This window comes from Salminus brasiliensis, chromosome 14, assembly GCF_030463535.1.
Source record: "Salminus brasiliensis chromosome 14, fSalBra1.hap2, whole genome shotgun sequence".
NCBI lineage: Eukaryota > Metazoa > Chordata > Actinopteri > Characiformes > Bryconidae > Salminus > Salminus brasiliensis.
The window spans coordinates 5,923,982-5,943,920 of NC_132891.1; the positions used below are offsets into that span (position 1 = coordinate 5,923,982).

General features: G+C 39.3%; 1 protein-coding gene across 1 annotated transcript; it reads right to left on the reverse strand.

The window, feature by feature from the left end:
• Window positions 1–2,315: 2,315 nt before the first annotated feature.
• mylk2 (myosin light chain kinase 2) lies at window positions 2,316–18,955 on the reverse strand. Its single transcript, XM_072697430.1, has 16 exons — window positions 18,952–18,955; window positions 17,976–18,260; window positions 16,714–16,799; window positions 16,163–16,247; window positions 14,877–14,974; window positions 13,219–13,423; window positions 10,120–10,225; window positions 9,349–9,442; window positions 9,133–9,242; window positions 7,947–8,088; window positions 7,791–7,861; window positions 7,541–7,669; window positions 6,632–6,703; window positions 5,478–5,558; window positions 3,402–3,534; window positions 2,316–2,396 (listed from the first exon to the last, which is right to left on the reverse strand). The coding sequence occupies exons 1-16, from the start codon at window positions 18,953–18,955 to the stop codon at window positions 2,316–2,318; spliced, it is 1,782 nt and encodes a 593-aa protein (XP_072553531.1).
• Between the last annotated feature and the right edge of the window lie 984 nt (window positions 18,956–19,939).

Sequence of the window (19,939 nt, forward strand, 5' to 3'; positions counted from 1 at the left end):
TATATTTATATATTAATACATATATTTTATACCATATCCTACAAAATGCTATGGATAATTGTTTTTTACTTCAGAAAAACTGCCATGAGTTAATAGGTGAAGTTTTTTCTGATACACATGTCACATGACATCACATGATAACGAACCATAATAAACCAGTGATGCCGTATTGCGTACATGATCATCAAACCATTGTCACAGTGTTACTGTAGGCTATGAGTCACGCTCACGGTGCTTATCGGTGCACTGGGGAACAGTGCCATGTCGTGGTCATAAGCAGCAGTGCTGGTAAAAGGTAGGCTCTTAAAGAGAGCTCACAAGTTGCTGCTAATCAAATACACACAGACATAGACTACATCTTGTCCAAATGTTTGTAGACACCCCTTCTAACGAATGCATTCAGCTACTCTGAGTTGCACCTGTTGCTGACACAGTTATGCAAATGCACACACACACAAACACAGCTTGTCTTGGTCCTGTGTTGAGCAGTACTGCCAATGGAACAGGACTCCCTGGAGCAGATAACCATGAACCTTTTGGCACCATGCCTAATGCTAAATGTTTGGTATTGTAAAACGGTGATGAATTACGGCTGCTTCTTTGCTTATTTGATAACAGACGATCTCGTGTTATTTTGCTTTTATACACTTTTAACAGTTCAGCAAATAAATAAAGTATGAAATTTAATAAATTGAGACACTAATGAACCATTTAGCTAATAGGTTTTGATGTTAGCATTTCCATCTCTGTGAAAACTCAGTTTTCCACTTTTCTTTCTCCTCAGTTTGGTTTTAGTTATTATTTATTTCCATCTTAATCCTTTCAGTTTCAGTTTGGGTCGTTCAAGCTCGGGGTTTTTACATTACTTTTGAACAAAGTCTGTTTGTGCAATACTATGTGCAATACCCCCCCCCCATAAAAAATACTGTGTGCAATACCCCCCCCCCATGTGCAATTAAGAGTCATTTGCAATAACCTGTAAATAATATTGTTATTGCTTTTTTAATTCTTATTTATATTGTGTATATAGTGTAAATTATTTATCTACATGCTTGCTATCCCTTTCTGCTGTGACACTGAGAATTTCCCCACTGTGGGATTAATAAAGGATTATCTTATCTTATCTCTTATCTTTATTAATGATTTTCAGCATATATAATACAAAAAGCCTTAAATCCTTTTAAACATTCCCAACTTACCCCATCCCCAGACCTGCATTTAAGGGAGAGAAGCAAATGTTTATACACACTGAATCATATTAATTTGAGAGAAATACATACTGCATCTTTTACATAGTACATCTTAATGGGTCCTATTTCCAGCTTCCATGTTTTCCACAAAGGTCAAAAAGGGCAGCCAGGTTATATAAAACTCTAGAGAGTCTCTTATTCTCTCTAGTTTGTGATATTACTTCTCTACTTCTCAACCAATCATCTTGCATGGCTGGAACTAGCTGTTGTGTAAAGGGACGTTCTCATGGCAAATGAACTTTGTTAATATGGGTGGTTTAGAGTTCATGTCCTGGCTTCCTCTTTACAGAAAGCAGAAGTGTCTGTAAGTACTGTTCCAAACACGACGCTCCTATACTGATAATACCTTTCCATTAGTAAATAACATTCATGTTTAATACTTACAGCTTCATTTATCTCCATCTTATCCAATAAATGTCAGTCTATCTACTTATGCCTTAAAAACACAATATGTACAAAAGTATTGGGACACCTGCTCATCCACTGTTTCTTCTAAAATCAAGGGTATTAGAAAAGAGTTGATCCTGCTTTTGTTGGAGTAACTGTCTCTACTGTCCAGGGAAGGCTTTCTCGATCTTGGAGCACTGCTGTGAGGATCTGACTGCATCCAGCAACAACAGCATTAGTGAGGTCAGGATGTTGGATCTGCTCCAGAGAGTCCTATTCTATTGGCAGTACTTCTCTACAGGGACTAGAGAAGCTGTGTGTGTGTGTCAGCAAATTGGTGCAGCTTAAAGTCGCTGAATGCGTTCATTAGGAGGGGTGTCCACAAACATTTGGCATTCTTAACTTTAGCGTACGTACGTTAATATAAAGAGTCGTTTGTGTCATACTGAGCGGTTCATCATGAAATATTCATATTATGCTAAGGGCAGTTTGAAATGTTGTCAGGAAATTGACAACAGGGGGTGAGGTTTGGTGTGACAGCGATGATGAGCATTGCATAACCGCATAACATCAAGTTGTGGATTACCTTTACCAGCACAACCACATAATTACCATGTACACCAATGACCAAGTGGACATAATGAATAACATTACATTCAGCACACAAGCAGGTCCTTTTCACACTCCAATGGACGTAAGGGACCCAGAGCTGCTGATCTTCTTAAACCTATTGGCTGCAGCGATTGCAATATAGTTTTTCTGCAGAGAGAGAGAGAGAGAGAGAGAGAGGGTGAGAGACAAATGAATAAACCTCAACATCGATTTTACTCTGTGAATTAGTCTTAGATATCAAGCTCAAACATAAACCTGAAGATCCTGAAAAATCTACAATAAATGTCCAAACCTCTGATTATATACTTCGATCATAACATTAGCACCTCCTGCCTAATATTGATTAGGTCCCCCTGTGCCACCACAACAGATCTGACCATTTGTGGCACGGACTCCACAAGACCTCTGAAGATGTCCTGTGATATCTGGCACCAATGCTTTGACCAAAAATGGCTCCCTATTTCCATGTTAGGGCACTAATGAGTATATCAGCCATTTTTCTCTGGGATTTGAATGTAGGGATTAGCACTATAAGCTCCCACAATGCACTCGTAATTTATAGCAAATGACCGGTGCTGACGCATGTTGATGATGAGGAAGCTACTTAGTGAGCTCAGTCTCTCTCTCTATAGCACAATTCATAAAGCCCAAGGCATTAGCAGAAAATCCTTTAAGTCCTGTAAGTTGTGAGGTGGGTGAGTTCTCCTCCATGGGCTGCATCAACGAGTCCTGGACCACTTTTTGGAGATACTGACCACTGCATACCAGAAAACCCCCCAAGACCTGCCTGATGTTTTGGCAATGTTCTGACCCCTGATCGTCTAGCCATCACGATTTGGCCCTTGGTCAAATTGTGGCCCTCAAATACTTACACTTGCTGCCTAATATATTCACTCCTAGACAGGAGCCATTGTAGATGAAGTTAATTTTTCACTTGTTGATCTTGTTGATCACTGTATTTAATATATCCCTCTTTTGGACAATTGCTGTTTGTTGGTCAAATATAACACATTTATGTTAAATGTAACATAATGTCTTTTTCCTGTATATTAAATTCAGCAAATAAGTAGAATTGGTAATTAATAATGTAATATTTGTTACATTATTTAATGTAATATGTAAGTTTGTTTCCAGTAGAAGGAGATTACGTACCTTCCATAGCCGACGGGCCATGTATTTCTTGAGCAGGACCTGTGACTTCAGGACGATATTACTGCACTTCGCTTTCTCTGAAATGTTGTTCAGCCATGCATGCTTAAGACACTGAGTAGCACTGAGACGACCACTGCAAAGAGAGAGGGGGGAAACAGTCTGATTAGTCCAGTCTAGCTCAGTAATACATACAGTCCCATTGTGTTACAGCACTTTCTGATAAACACTGATTCAACCTGTAGGTGTATGAGAATTACAATTATATATTATAGCCCTGATAAAACATTCCTGTAGTGCTGTCTTAAAGCTGATGTAGTACGCTATTATAAAGCCCTATTGGTCTCTAGTGAAGAAATGCACTTAAACGTATTTAAAACATGGTTTTAAAACAAGGTTTGTCTATGTATGTTGTAAATATCTAGTCAATTTGTGTACTTACTTAAAATAAATGTTAAAATTACATTAATATTATGCTTTCATCAAATGCTTGCAAGTAGACTTTAAACACACTGCAAAATTATATAACATTATTTATAAAATTATATTATTTATAATTATAAATGATTTCTTTCATTTATTTTATATACTTTATTTAATGTTTTTCATAAATAGTTTTCAAAGACTTTTGTACATTTTTGCCTATTAAAAACAACTTATACAGTAATTCACTTAAACACACTTGAAATGTCAAATAAAACGTAAAAACAGTTCTACCTTATATTCAATCCTGTTTCATGTGAGGGTACAGTCAACTGAGCATTTCACTGTTGGTTTTATTGTATGTACTGTGTAACCAATAAACTTTTGGCAAAAGTTTGGCAAAAGTTACAAAATGATCCCTAGAAAGTGTGTTATTTTGGTAAGATGGACAGATATAGAAGTGTATTTGTACTCTAATGTAAAGAATTTCTATTTTATAGTACATTTCCAATCTACTCAGCGTACAATAATACTGTACTGTAACACTTAATGTGTTTACATTTACTTTAGGTATACACTGCTGCACTGGGTGGTAGTATATAGATGAAGTGGATTGGCTGGGTGTGGGTTTTTATCTTCTAATATTTCATTATAGTATTGGTTAAATTTTTTCTGTAGGTCGGACTGCTTGGCGTTTAAGACAATAGACCATGAAGGTAGTGTTATACTGTGATTCTGGATCCTTGTCAAACCAGTATCTGATCATGGTAGGTGTGTGTGGGTGTGTGTATAAAGTGTAAAGTATTTGGTGGTTAAAATGGGCTTAATCCAGCAAAGCACTGACTGAGGGAGGTCCCATTAATGTACTGGGTAATAGAAAATGGGTGAAGGGAAGGGAATGGGCCCTATGTGTAACCTCAAGTATTAGGTGCAGGATTTCTTTATCAATTCATGTAGTATTTTACCAATAGGGAAATATATATGCAGTAGCATGTTCACCTAGGTCTACCTATGTATACTCAATAGTTCTATTTTGGCACAGTTAAGTAAACTTAAAACAATTAAAGTTATGCTTTTGTACGATTTATGTGCAGTTAAAGTATAATAAATATAAATAATTATAAAGTATAAATTTAGAAATAGTTGTTTCATTTTAGCACACCTTAAAGTGCACTGATTATTAGTGAGGCTATAAGTACACTTTAGGGCACTGTAGCATGATAACAGTTAGTACTACTACTTGAGTCTACAGTTTTTATGGGGTTCCTGGTTTGTGCAACTGTCTAATCGCTGGTTCTATCATTTGATTGACATTCAATCTCTGGATGGGTGGGTAGTATGGTCTTCCCTCTCTCCCCATCACTCAATGTGATTTTAGCCATTGCATAACAGAATCAGAGAAACACTCCAGCCAGTTTAAATGTGACACTCAGGAAGCATGATGCACTCGGCCTTCACCCTCCTCATGCTGCATCATGTGATGAAGGTGCCCTAAGTACTGGGTGAGGGTTGTAAATGATTACAATCGAGAGAGAACTGGGGAAGTTCACTGAGTATTACTGCAGTTCATAAGCCGGGTCGTGTTAGAGTAGCAGTGTGACGGCCATGCCTGTTTCTCTGTCTTACAGTAGGTCATTATGTCGTGCCATCTCTTACCTCCGCTCTTTGATCAGCAGGTTGGAGACAAAGTCTTTGGCCTCATCAGAGACGTGCTCAAATGCATCCTCATCAAAGTACCTACACAGGGAAAATCATGTTTTAAACAGCAAAAAATATGCCATAAAATTCATAAATTAACCTCATTAAAGAGGAAAAATCAACCAAGTGCTATAAACTAACTGATGAAACAATATAATGGTATATTGAGTTGACAGTTTGTAACTGTATAGCTGGTGAAGTTACTATACACTGGTTGTTACTGTTTATAGGCTCTTTATAATTAGTCATCTGTCTATAGACAGATAGACAGATAGACAGACAGACAGATAGACAGACAGACAGACAGACAGATAGATAGATAGATAGATAGATAGATAGATAGATAGATAGATAGATAGATAGACAGACAGACAGACACACAGACAGACAGACAGATAGATAGATAGATAGATAGATATATAGATAGATAGACAGACAGTTAGATAGATAGATAGATAGATAGATAGATAGATAGATAGATAGATAGACAGACAGACAGACAGACAGACAGATAGATAGATAGATAGATAGATAGATAGATAGATAGATAGATAGACAGACAGACAGACAGACAGATAGATAGATAGATAGATAGATAGATAGACAGATAGATAGATAGATAGATAGATAGACAGACAGACAGTTAGATAGATAGATAGATAGATAGATAGATAGATAGATAGATAGATAGATAGACAGACAAACAGACAGACACATACTTTATTGATGCTGAAGGAAAATTAGCAGCCAGTAGCAGTTACACAATACAATAATAAGGGTGGTACCGTATAATATTACAATACACATAACACATAATCTCTTATTCAGTTTTAGTGTCTAATGCAGAAACTACTGTTTGGTCTCTCTTGTAATCATTTGGTTTGACATATCTCGTGCCCCAGATATGTCCCACAGGGTTCTATTTTCGGGCCTATGAAGCTAATGGGAATTGTGATAGTAATGTAGTTATAGGGTGAAGAACTGAAGTAGGGGCTTACGTACAGGGTCTAAAGGGTTGGAGTATAAATATCAGCGCTGTTAATCGCTGAGATGTGTCAGACATGAAAGCAACATGAATGATGCACACACACATAGTATATATATCTCAGTACCAGTTGACCGTTAGCACGTTGTTGAGGGTCTGGCTGTCATCATCACCCAGGAAGGGGGAGAGCCCACTTAATCTGTGGAGTAAAGGTGAACAGATTGTGTCATTCCTCCACTGAACACTGAGAACACTAACACTATTTTCAGATCACAGGGTGAAAATACACCAAATGTCCATATGTTTGTGGACACCCCATTCTAATTAATGCATCAAGCTACCTTACACAGATGTGCAAATGCACATAAACACAAACAGCTTGGCTAGTCCCTGTAGAGAAGTACTGCCAATAGAATAGGACTGTCTGGAGCAGATAAACATGAATCATGGACCTATTGGCACCATGCTGCCTAATGCAAGGCATTGTTTGGAGGGGTATAAAGACCCCCAGTATTGAGCTGTGGAGCAGTGGAAGAACTGTGTTCTCTGGAATGATGATTGGTGGTGCTCCATCCAGCACTTTTGGAATGAGCTGAGGAGTTGGGGATGATGAGGTGGGGTGGTGATCATCCAACATCCTGACCTCACTAACGCTACTGTTGCTGAATGCAATCAAATCCTCACGGCAATGCTCCTCCAAAATCTAGTAGAAAGCCTTCTTCCCTGGACAGTTACTCCAACAAAAGCAGGATAAGCTCTAATACCCTGGATTTAAACTATTTTTTAATACCTGTGAGTTCGGAAAAAAACAATGAATGAGCAGGTGTCCCTATACTTTTGTCCCAGCAGTCAGTCACTTTCACTCTGCAAAGGTCAGACATGGTACGCACCAAGTGCGCCCCCAGTGGCCTTGGATCTCACTAATTTTGTTTCCACACCTTTGTGGCTGATTAGCAGTGTTCTTCAATGACCCTTTACTTACTTCTCTGTGAGGCCAGTGCATGTAGATTGGTGTGATTGTGCAGTTGTGACTTACAGCATGTACGTGACGACTCCTAGAGTCCACATATCTGTAGGGAAGGACACAAAGTCAAAGTTGACCACCTCTGGAGCTAGAAACTCAGGAGTTCCGAATGAGACTCGCAGCTTCTCTCGTGGTTTGTACCTAAAAACAATGACAATAAGTTTTACTCACATGGTGTCTTTCTCAAAGCCATCCCTGATCAATACTGACAAGCTTAGGAGAAATATCTCAACATGATAAACACACTCGAGACACACTCTACCTTCTGGCAAGCCCAAAGTCAATGATCTTAATCTGATGACCTGACCGGTTCACACACAGGATGTTCTCTGGCTGAAAGCAGAGCAGGGCGTAAGAGATGATCATCTGCACTCATATCATCCACAACTCTCTGACTGCTGTAGCCTGAGAGTCCTACCTTCAGGTCCAGGTGAAGGACGTACATTTGGTGCATGTACTGAACTCCCTCACAGATCTGCTTCACGAACACCATGGCGTCCACTTCGGTCAGCGGGCAGTTCTCATCCACGATTCTCTCAAACAGCTCCCCTCCTTCCACACTGCAGTAATTGAACAAATCTTGTAGGTTCTCATAAGTAATGTTGTGTTTTTACTCAACATTAAACTCATTCACACTAAATATTAAAAATAAAGGTGCTACACAGTTATTTGAGCAATACCATAGAAGAACCGTTTTGGAGAACCTTTAAAATGGTACACTGATCCACACACACACACACACACACACATCTTTTACATATGTTTTTGTAGGCTTATTAAATTACCCATAACATTGTTCTTCTATTTCACTTCTCAAAGAACCTTTTGTAGAACCTATTTTTAAGGGTGTAAATTTGATTTACTTTAAATGTATGCATGTTTTTTCCCCAAAAATAGATCCCATCAACACAGTTCTTCCTTACAGTTTATACATTTATGCCAAATTGTATAATATATTTTTATATATTAAAGTAATAAAATAAACAAAAATGTTTTTACGTATGAAATTGTATACAGATTTGATTCAGTTATATCCTGTTTTTATTATCTCATTTTTGGCAGCTGTAATTAGAAATGATTAAGTTGATGTGAAATTAAAAGAAATCAAATATATTTGTGCATAATTTGATGTATAATGAACTTAAAAGCTGTCAATTCTACAACCTTTATTCTGCTTATCTCATAATTTACCAATCTGAGCAAGAAAACATATTAAACTAAATTAAACAAGTCAGAAAAAGATGTGACATAAAGATTTTTGTTTCATAACCCTCACACCAATTTTGAGTTATTGGTTATTACACATTAAGTGTAATAAACACTTCTTTTTTTAATATCGGGATAATAAATTATAATGTATTTATTTTGTTTATGTTTTTGTGTGTTTTTAAAGTTAAAAAAGCTAAAACTAAACCTTTCAAATTTAAACAGAAAAATAACAGGAAAAAAGGCTTTATATTAATGTTATATTTTTTATATATTTTATATTAGCCCTTTAAAGCCTGACCCACCAAGTTATTACCATCATTTATGATTCTTTAAAATTCTTTAAAAATTGCAACACTATCATTTCAAAAATCGTCAATAAACAAAGTAACACTCACTACTCCAATATCAGCACTACTTGATTTTTGGCCTCAAAGGCGTCGTACAGCTGCAGGATGTTGGAGTGGCTCAGCTGGTTCATCACCTGGATCTCATTCAATGCCATTTCCTGCCAGACATGGAAAGTTCCACAATTCGCTTCTATTCATCTCCACACAATTGCCACTTAATGAGCCCTGACAGGACAACAGTAACCCAAAGGAAGCAGAACTCACCCTCTCTTTGGCACCTCTCGCGCTGATGATCTTGGCAGCCAGTCTCAGCCCAGTTTTGTTGTCTGTGCATCTGTGCACTTTGCCAAAACGTCCACTTAAAGAACAGGGAATTCACTTAATGTAAAATATGCCTTTTATATTCAACCCTAAAGTTCACTCACCTTTAACATGGCTGTCACTGTCTTAACTGAGCAAACCAAGCTTTCACACAATAGGGCTTCACACTTATATACACTGATCAGTCATAACATTAAGACCACCTGCGTACTATGGTGTAGACCCCCTATTCGGGCCACTAAAACAGCTCTAAACTGTCGAGGCATGGACTCCACAAAACCTCTGAAGGTGTTCTGTGGAATCTGGCACCAAAACATTAGAAGCAGAGCCTTTAAGTCCCTTTAGTTGCAAGGTAAGGCCTAACACTAATGACCCTGTTTGCTGGTCCTTCCTTGAAGCACTTTTGGTAGGTACTGACCACTGCATGCCGGGAACACCCATCGAGACTCCCTGGTGTTTTGGAGATGCTCTGACCCAGTCAGTCGTCTAGCCATCACAGTTTGGTTCTTGTCAAAGTGGCTCAGATCAGGGCTCCTGCTTTTAACTCATCACCCCAAGAACTGACTGTTCACTTACAGCCTAATACATTGCCACAGTTGCCATAGGAACCAGATAATCGATGCTATTCACTTCACCTGTCATTTTTTTTATTATGGCTGATTGGTGTGCATTACAGAATATACTGTGTCATATTTATAGTGTAACTCTATTTACCCTCCCAGCACTTCTCTGGTGTTGATGCTGAAGGGGTCACATGGTGAACTGGGCCTCAGAGACACACACCTGTGTGGGAAAGGGGCTTGCTGAGGAGGAACGTCATCTGAGGAGAGGAGGAGAAATACAGATAATCAGTCGCCCTCTCTAACAAACACCCACTGTATTAATCAGTTGTTCTTCTTAAGGATTATTGCTTATATATTATTGGCAGAGCCATAAATAAATGACAAAAGTATTGGGACACCTGCTTATTCATTGTTTCTTCTGAAATCAAGGGTATTAAAAAGAGTGTATACTGCGTTGTGTTGGAGTAAATGTCTCTACTGTCCAGGGAAGAAGGCTTTTTACTAGATTTTGGAGCAGAATTGCTGTGAGGAATTGCTTTCAAGAGCGTTAGTTAGGTCAGGATGTTGGATGATCACTACTGCACCTCATCATCCCCAACTCCCCAACTCATCCCAAAAGTACTGGATGGAGCACCACTATCCATCATTCCAGAGAACATAGTTCTTCCACTGCTCCACAGCTCAATGCTGGGGGGCTTTATACCCCTCTAGTCCATACCTGGCATTAGAAATGGTGCCAATAGGTTCATGTAGTTTATCTGCTTCAGAGAGTCCTATTCTATTAGAAGTACTTCTCTGCAGGAAATGCATACATTCATAGAGTGTATGAACAGGTAAGGAACTCTACTCTACTCTACTCTGGGACTGATTGGGAGTCCAGTCAAGTTTCAGGGATTAATGAGCGCAGGGTTTTGAGGTGATATGAGTAGGGATCTGTAAGAGCTCGGGGTGTAATTGATAGCTATTAGCTGCTCGCTGAGTTTTAGCCATGCTGAATTAGTCTGAAGGGTTTGTTCTGTCATGGTTTCTTTTGTGAAAGAACAAAGCGAGACGGCATGTGGGGCATGCTGACACCTGATCTATAACTCTCCCTCGGTCTCCTGGTTGTGCCAGTGTATGAACAGCTGCAGGTAATGTTTAGGGGACAGTGATGTGGTCAGGAGGGAAAAAGGATTACACTGTTCTGGAGAACATTCTTCACAAAAAGGTCAATTTAAAAAAAGTGACCTTGAATCTTGCTTCTTTAATGCTTGCCCAGTGCATCTATACACTGGGATCTACTGAATACGGACATCAGCAAATTAGCTTGTGTAATATTACTCACAAATATAATGTAAATAATATAATATACACAGACACTAAATACAACTATAGTAGAGATCCACAGCTGAATTATAACTGAATTGGCTTGCTTTAGATGTGTACTTTACATTATATCCACATAAGTGTTGCCAGTAAGTAAGGCAAGTTAATTATGTATATTCATTTATGTATATTAAAAGTAAAATAAATCCATTAGTTTTTCAGGATCCTGTCGTTGTTCAACATCTATACATTTACGCTGTAAATGAGGCCCCCCTCGACGTAAACCCGAGCTTATGTATGTATGTATCTCCAAATGATGACTTTACAGGAGAAGGAAAAAATGGTCTTAACTTTGAATGGAAGTCAATTTAAAATAAGAGTATTTCAAGTCATTTAGAGAGTTTCTATTGGTCTATTCACCCAGGAATATTTACACAGTGTACAGAGCAGCTACAGGGTTCAAACCATGGAGAGATACATGTTTTTCATTGGACAGCAGTGATAAACATGTTGATTTGTGGCTTCTACATTTTAAACACCACAAACAGTGATGTGTCCCTCTGTGCTTTCTGATCGTTTCTCGCAAATGCTCTTTTGCAGTGACATATCGTCACTGTCAAACGGCACATGAAAACCTTCTTAACTTTTATTCCAAGCCATTTTGGAGCATTTCTATTGATCCATTTATCAGAAAAGGCCCAATTTTAAGGTCAAAACATACCTAGAACTAAGAAATCATATGTCTATTGTAGACTTGAGCACTGATCAGCTTGGGACAGCCTGTACAACCACAGCTACCGCAGTGGACAGAACATCACAGAGAGAAATTCAGTGACTTTGACTGAACTGAAATTATGTCTACACATGTACAGAGGACAGCATCATGTAAAGATTTTCATCTCAGATTTGAATCCTGATATTGCTAATTTACCACGAGTAGTTCTCTTTTATACAATAGATTTGATTGTGCCTATCGTCATTTTTATTTTGGTCTATTCATCCAGAATAACTTACACAGCATACGGAAGCAGCTGCAGGGTTCAAACCATGCAGAAAACTAAAAACAGACAAAAATGGAGATACGTGTCTTTCATTGAACAGCAGCATATCCTAGTTGTATTTTCCTTTACGGCAGGTTGTGAATTGTTTTGGTTTTTACTGTTATGTAAAGTGATGCAAATAGATGTAAATAAAATGCATTATTATTAGTGTTGTTAGTAAGGGTGTAACAATACACTCAGTCCTCGATTCAACTGGACTCCCAATACTGAATTCAATACTATCATGAGATACCGAGCTAGATTTGAACAACGGCTGGTGTAATTTCATTGTACGTTGTTTTGGATAAGTAAAAAAAATGGTTTCAATGCATTTTGACTTCCATAATTATTGTTGCTGTTGTTGTATTATTATTGTAAATCAATTTCAGCCCATTAATACTTAATGTAACCTGAGGCTTATTAGGCCAAAACAGCACAGGTATAACTACATGTACTCATTAAGCTCAGAATGGAACAAGGTACTCTAAAGCTTGACACACAAATTTGTCCTAGTTTTAAAAATTATACTTTGTAACAATTTTAGTTCTGTTTATAATTGTTTTAGATTAATATTTTCCTTTTATTCTACTTTTCTTATTTATTTGATTGGTATTTAAATTTCATAATTTTTATTGTTACTGTTGTTGTATGTACTATTATTATGAACCCCAACTTTCATTTTATTTATTAGTCATTCTATAGTAGTCTTCTAGTCTATTTGTCTTTCTACACTGAAATCTCTATTTATCTTCATTCGTGGTTTTATGTATTTAATTTTTTTTACCCTCCCTGTGGCTCTTGACTTCACTGTAAATGAGGATCCTCTTCAATGTAAACCAGTGGAAGGATGATGAAAATGCTGAATTTTAATGTTACAATGCTTCTTAAAGGCTCTGGTCATTTACCTATCATTTTGAGGCAGGTTTTGGGAGGTGTTTTGGGAGGTGTTTTGGTCTGGGTTGTGCTTCGCTCTGCTGCTGCTGGACTTATTCTGATCTGTATTCCTCCAGCCAACGTCGGCCCCGCGCTCGTCGGCCCAGTTGCTGCAGTACCAGGCTTCAGCAGTGGTGGTGATGATGTGTGAGCAGACCCTGCCTTCCCTCCAGAACCCTGAAATCTAGGCAATAGGAACAATTTAAGTGTTTTATTAAGGACTGGCCAGTCCTGTGGCAATGTTGTGACAAAAGCTTGTAACTTTACAGGAGATGTTCTTCACTCTAAAGCACGTTCATGTAAGTTTGGAACATTTCTGTTGGTCCATTCATCATGACATGTGAAGAGCAGTTGGAATTTAAGATGGAGGTAAGAAATGAAAAATGGGAGATGACAGAGACAGTCAGAAACATCCGGAGACGACTGTATTGAATCCTAGAATACCTAGTAGAGTGCAATTGGTGGAGATATGACCATCTTTGAGGCAACTGCCATTGCCATTGTAGGTACAGCCGATATGGTTGACCTTTGGTTTGATGAAGATATATTTCTGTTAATTCTGGCTATGTCTCCAGGTTCACAGCTTGGCGTTTTTTTTTTTTCAAACGTGAGGCCACAATCGATAATTCTCTACGAACTTCTTTGAGTGGTTGTGGCCGGTGCTGATCTTTGAACTTTGCTTTACACTATATGAACATTTGTAATAATGAAGGAACCAACAGAAATGGTCAACAGTGGTTGGCCTATTTTTCCTATAATGAACGTTGTGTGGAGCTCTTATTATTTTACAATAGTTGTTTTTGTACCTTTGCAAGGACTCTGGACAACTAGACACATGTTTGAGGGTGGAGGCTGCTGCTGTTGCCAGAGGAACCATCAAGCCAGCTGTGTGTGGTGGAGATAAGGTTGAGCCTTTTGTTGCCAGCGCTTGTTTTGTTGTTTGAGAATTCGCCAAGGGCTTTTCTAGGTTTTGTGACGTTGCCACTGGAGCACTCACGGTTGTCACTTTTGCAGGTTTATGGTTCGGTGTCACAGTCCCTGTTGGTGGATTCTTGGGTACTGAGGCGACTGAGGTCAGAGGGGTGGTCAGTCCAATCGTCTTAGGTACATGATTTGGTGCTTGTGCTTCATCTCCTGCTACTGTAGTTTTAGTGACCGTGCCGTTTGGCCATTTTGAGTCTGCCTTTGGTAACACTTGTGGTGATGGAGTAGTAGCTACAGATTTCCCAATGCTTTGAGATGTTGCTACAGGAACACCCAAACTTGTCTTCAGAGAACTGTGAAGTAAGGGTGGTGGTGCTCTTATCTCTGTTATGGTAAAAGAATGTGGTGGATTATTAGACACAGAAGTGACCACAGTTGGGCTTGTTGTCACTGGAGCAGCCAGACCCGTTGTTTTTGGCATCTTCTGATTTGACGACAGTGCTGAATATCCTGAGACTGTAGCTTTTGTAATTGCGGTGGTAGGCAAAGAAACAGTTGTTTTAACAGGAGAAGCCACTCCGGTTGTCTTGAAAGGTTTCTGGATTGATGATGCTGTAGCTCCATTTTCTTTGGCCATATTTGCAGGTTCATGGCTGGGCTGTGATGCTGCCAAATGTGGCACCACAATCGATAATTCTCTATGAACCTCTTTGTGTGGTTGAGGCTCATGCTGATCTTTGACCTCTCTGTTTATAAGCCCTTCTCCTTTCAGACCCTCCAATTCACTGTCTTCAATCAGCACACCTGCCAAGAGGAACAAACAACACATGCAGCAGGGATGTAAAAATCCATCAGTGAATCGTAAAGCATTGATCTAAAAGTGGCAAAATGTCAAGTGGTTCCACACGGCTGCGTCTGAAGCTTCGTAGACACTTGACTAAGTAATATGTAGCCAATGAATTTTAATAAATCTAATTCTAATAAATCAGTTGGATCTTCACTAGATGGACAAAAGTATTGGGACACCTGCTCATTTATTGTTTCTTCTGAAATCAAGGGTTTTATAAAAGAGCTTATCCTGCTTTTGTTGGAGTAACTGTCTATACTATCCATGGAAAAAGACTTTCTACTAGATTTTGAAGGAGCATTCAAAATCTAGTAGAAATCATGATCCCCTCATCCTCCCCAACTCATGCCAAAAGTCCCGAAATCCATCATTCCAGAGAACATGGTTCCACTGCTCCACAACTCAATGCTGGGGGGCCTTATAGCAGCACATTGGCGTCAAACTCTACCGGACATTATCAGAAAATGGGAGGCAAGGAAGCAAACACCAGGGATGCAAACAAGTCTACATGCTAGGCTAACAGCTAACTCTAGTTGACTGGCTTTACCATTTCCTCAGCTAGCTAACTGCACACCAGATATCAGCACAATTCCAATGCTAGAAACAACGCTAGGCTATATGATGCTATGCTATGCAGCTTCCGTGTCAGCCATTGTGGCGCCTCGCTGTAAACCAGCCAATCAGAGCAGAGCTCATCAAACTATTCACGACCCCCACCATAAAAGGAAACACATATAATGGGCATATAAAACCACATCTGGGCTTTTTTTGTGCCCTGGCCAAAGTCCCAAACCTTCCATGTGGACTTTAGAACCAGCATATGGTTTAGGAGAGGATTTTAATTGGTACAGAACCTTTATATCAAGCGTAGGTTCTTCAGTCGCACCATTACATCACATGTTGGCTGACAATGATTTGATTTGCCATTTATACCCCTGAGATGACTTATGGGTCTAAGCTACAGGGGGTAGACTGGGGGAGGGGAAAGGGGGTCAAAAAATAGTTCAGTGGTTAAACACACCTGTCAGTCAAATTTATGTCCATCAACTCTGAACACCATCAACTCTGGAATCCACTGGCTCTATTCCACCTTTCCGAAGCCAGCGCTGCCAGAAAGACATAGTGCTAATGAACAAAGTAGGTACCTGTCTGACCTTTCCCACTGAGCACATTGAAAGCATTCTGCTTTGTTTTCTCTCTGGGCAGATCCAGCCGCACATACACTTCGTCCTGCGGGGGAGGAGATACACAACAGTCATAATGCATAACAGTATGCATCTATAAAGACTACAAAACATTATTTGAATATTAACAGACTGTCGTGATTAACAGAATGGCATTAATGAGAGATTCAGCCTAGCTCAACTCAGCTTTCTTTATATAATGTCTGTGACCATGTAAAATTAGAAGCAGCTTTACACAATTACACAATACATAAACAATATAAACTTAAGGGAGTGAAGAATATGATTATATTAAAAGAAAGTAACACAGAAAAGTGACATTAAACAAAGCAAGAATTTTAAAATAGAAAAAGGTACAGGATAATATAACCCATAATCTTGATCATCTTAAAAAGGAGATAATAAAATCATCTTAAGATAATAATCAGAATAAGGGAGATCATTAAAAAAACAATGATATTGAGTCTCAGTGTATTTAGCTTGACAGCTAAATGTAATGGATCTGCACTCACCACTGAAGTCCTGACCGGCAGGGATTTCCGTCGTTGCAGAGCGAATGCAGGCACCGACATTCTGTCAGTAGATCTCTCCTCTAGACCTTTGGTGTTTCATGGACAAAGTAAGGCTCAGTACATGTTTTATGACTTTATAAACTCTGCTAATCGCAGAGCACAGTTTAATTATATGCTGAATTAAAGGTAATTTATCTGACTTCTGCACCATTTAAGGTGTAAGAGTAAAGTTGGGCATTTTAGGGATGCACTGTATGTTGTGGAAGACTAACTATAAGCCAGAATCTGCAGAATTAAATCGTAATGTTGTGTCACTTTCAAAGCTGACTGTTCGGACCGTACTTGTCAAAGGGTTCAAAATAAAGCACAGTTTAAAATATGCATTTCTGTAAAAAAATTAATAAATAAATAAATAAAATGTGCATAAATGTCCATTATAATGTGCAGACATGTTCTCTTCTAAGGATTTGTGAACAATTTAACACAGTAGGGCTTAATTAAACCTTTGCAGCCAACTGTACGCTCACATATTCTATCTAATGTTGTATAACAGCATAAACTGAATCTGAAGCTCCAATGAAAGGCATATGCAGTACTGTGCTAAATTCTTGGGCCATGAAGTTTTTTTTTTCTTCTTGCTTGTAAAACACTACGACTAGAATGAACTAAAATTTATAAATAACAATTAATGGGCCCTAGAACATAAATTTGTAATTTCCTTGGTATAGCTGACAAGAACACTGTCATTCAGAAGAAAATCCAGCAGAATCAAAACAGGACCGTAAAATGAGCCAAAACTGGAACATAACAGTCCTGACTTTTATTATTTTAACACCCCCATAATATACATAAATCCAGCCCACCAGCAAAAGCCTTTCAAGGCTAAACTTCAGTGAGAACCAAGGCCAAAAAGGTAAAAGCTAAAGCTGGTTTAGCAGAGCCATGTTTTGCAGGGAAGTCAATGAAGCTTGCTGGGTTCAACGGCCTTGGCTAGAAGCTAACCATACCAGACCTCACCACAATAGCTTACTGCACAATGTGCCAATGGGACACCGACCACAGGCTTTCCTCAGGGAGAGCTTTGGAAATAGCTAATCTAACACATTTACACACAAACACACACACACACACACACACACACACACACACACACCGAACAATCACGTTTTTGTCTGTTGTTCATTTCCTTATGTGTATGTATGTATCTTGCTGTGCTAAAGTGCTCCTTTGTGTAGGCCTAAGTGTCTTTTCAGTCAACATACCGCTTGCTAGATCCTCCAGTGCTGTTCTCACCTCCGCCACTTTCCTCTCCAGTGAGTCAAGCAGTCTTGCCTGGGCTGAAAGCTGGCTGGCCGTGGTCTGCTGCTGCTTGCTGTGGTGGCTGCAGATCCCGCACATGGGGCAGCCTCCTGCAGCACTGCGGGACAAGAGCTGGTCCAGTTTACGATGCAGGTCATCCATCTTGGCCTCCAGGGTGGCCGGGTCATGGGCACGAGTAGCAGGCCACCTCACAGAGTGCATGCTCTGCGAGCACTGAGCTGAGCTAGCTGCAAAAACAGAGAGCAAACTATGGGGGGCAATAAAGCGGTTAACAGGTGCTGGTGATAAGAAGGGATCTTTTGAGGCAACCTAACTGCCCTGATGTTATCCATACTAACATTTTGACCTTTAACCTCAACCGAATATGTTCTCCCATTACTGTTGTACAAGGAATCACACTATTTCTGCTAACCCACCAAGGTCATTTATAGAAGACCAGAAGGTAGAAGAGGTCCTGCTCAAAATGACAAGCCATGGTCAACTGAATGATACTAATCAAACACCTATTACTGCTTAAGACACCTAAGAAAGGTTTAAAGTAATAAAAAGAGAAAAGCAAAGCACATACATGCGCTTACCTGAAAACCCAGCTAGCAGCTAGTCCACTGGAAGACCCTCAGAGTAAGACTCCAAGAGAGGGAGAGGGGGAGAGAGAGAGAGAGAGGTCCTAGTGAATATTACTGGTACCCCACACAAAGCAGCTTGTCAGATTCCTACTTTATCTGAGCCTTGTAGCCACCACACCAGAAATAGGCAGGCAGAGTTCCGAATAGTAACCGATAACAGAGGCATGTACGGCTGGTCTGAGCAGAGTCAAGTAGGGGGCACACAATCATATATACTAGTGTGTGTGTATATATATAAAAATATATATATGATCAAGATTGCAGTTAAAGATGTATAAACCACCTATATTACCCATGTTAAAATAAGTAATTGCCCCTCTACTGCCTAATTTTGGCCCACTTTTCTATGCAGAATTAAATTTACAGCAATTAGATGTTTTTGTCTAGAGTGACCTAATCATTCCCTTAGAATATCCAAAACTAGGTTTAATAGACCTCAAATGCGACACTTTTGAGCCATGACCCTGCCAGAAATGAGCACCCACTAACCCTGAACTGATAATATGCACACAGATCAGCAATCATTAGTACTGCTGAGAGGTAAAGTGAAAAACATTACTTTAAGCTACAGTGGCATCCGTCAAGGGGTATGATAGATTAGTCAGCAGGGAAAATGGGCATGCAAAAGTATCTGAGTCACTTTGGCAAGGGCCAAACTCTGACGGCAGGACGACTGGGTTAGAACATCTACAAAACATCAGACAGGTCTTGTGGGGTTTCCACCCTGGTATGCACTGGTCAATACCTACTGAAAGTGGTCTTTTCTAGGACAACCGGTGAACTAGCAACAGGGTCATGGGCAACTAAAGCCCACTGATGTGACCCATGGAGGCCCCACTTTACAGAACATACAGGATCTGCTGCAAACATCTCAGTGCCAGCTTATCACAGAAAACCTGCAGGGGGTCTTGGAGTCTATGCATCAAATCAGTTGTATGGCACAAGTGGGTCCTACTCACTATTAAGCAAGTGGTGCTAAAGGTTACAACTAAACTTAAGTGATAGAAAGGGCTGTTAAACCACCAGTTTTGCTGTTTCCTTAAAAAGTCTTTCAAATATATGGTTCTTTAAAAGCCCCTTGAACCAAATTGGCACTAGGTGGTTCTTCTGTGGCACCACCTAAAAAAACAAAACAACCCTTGTTGAAGTTATTAAACACAAACAAGCCACTACTAAACTACTTAAAGTTAAATTCAGAAGAGGGGCACAAGACCCTTTCTGTAACGAGATGCTCTAGATCAGGAACACCAGATTATGATCTTTCAGGGCAGAAATCCACA

Coding starts and splice junctions, on each gene's coding strand:
- mylk2 (XM_072697430.1), bottom strand. Junction 10,226..13,218: donor AACCTGCCTCAAAATGATAG/GTAAATGACCAG, acceptor TCCTCTCCTCAG/ATGACGTTCCTCCTCAGCAA. Junction 9,443..10,119: donor ACCAGAGAAGTGCTGGGAGG/GTAAATAGAGTT, acceptor CTGTTCTTTAAG/TGGACGTTTTGGCAAAGTGC.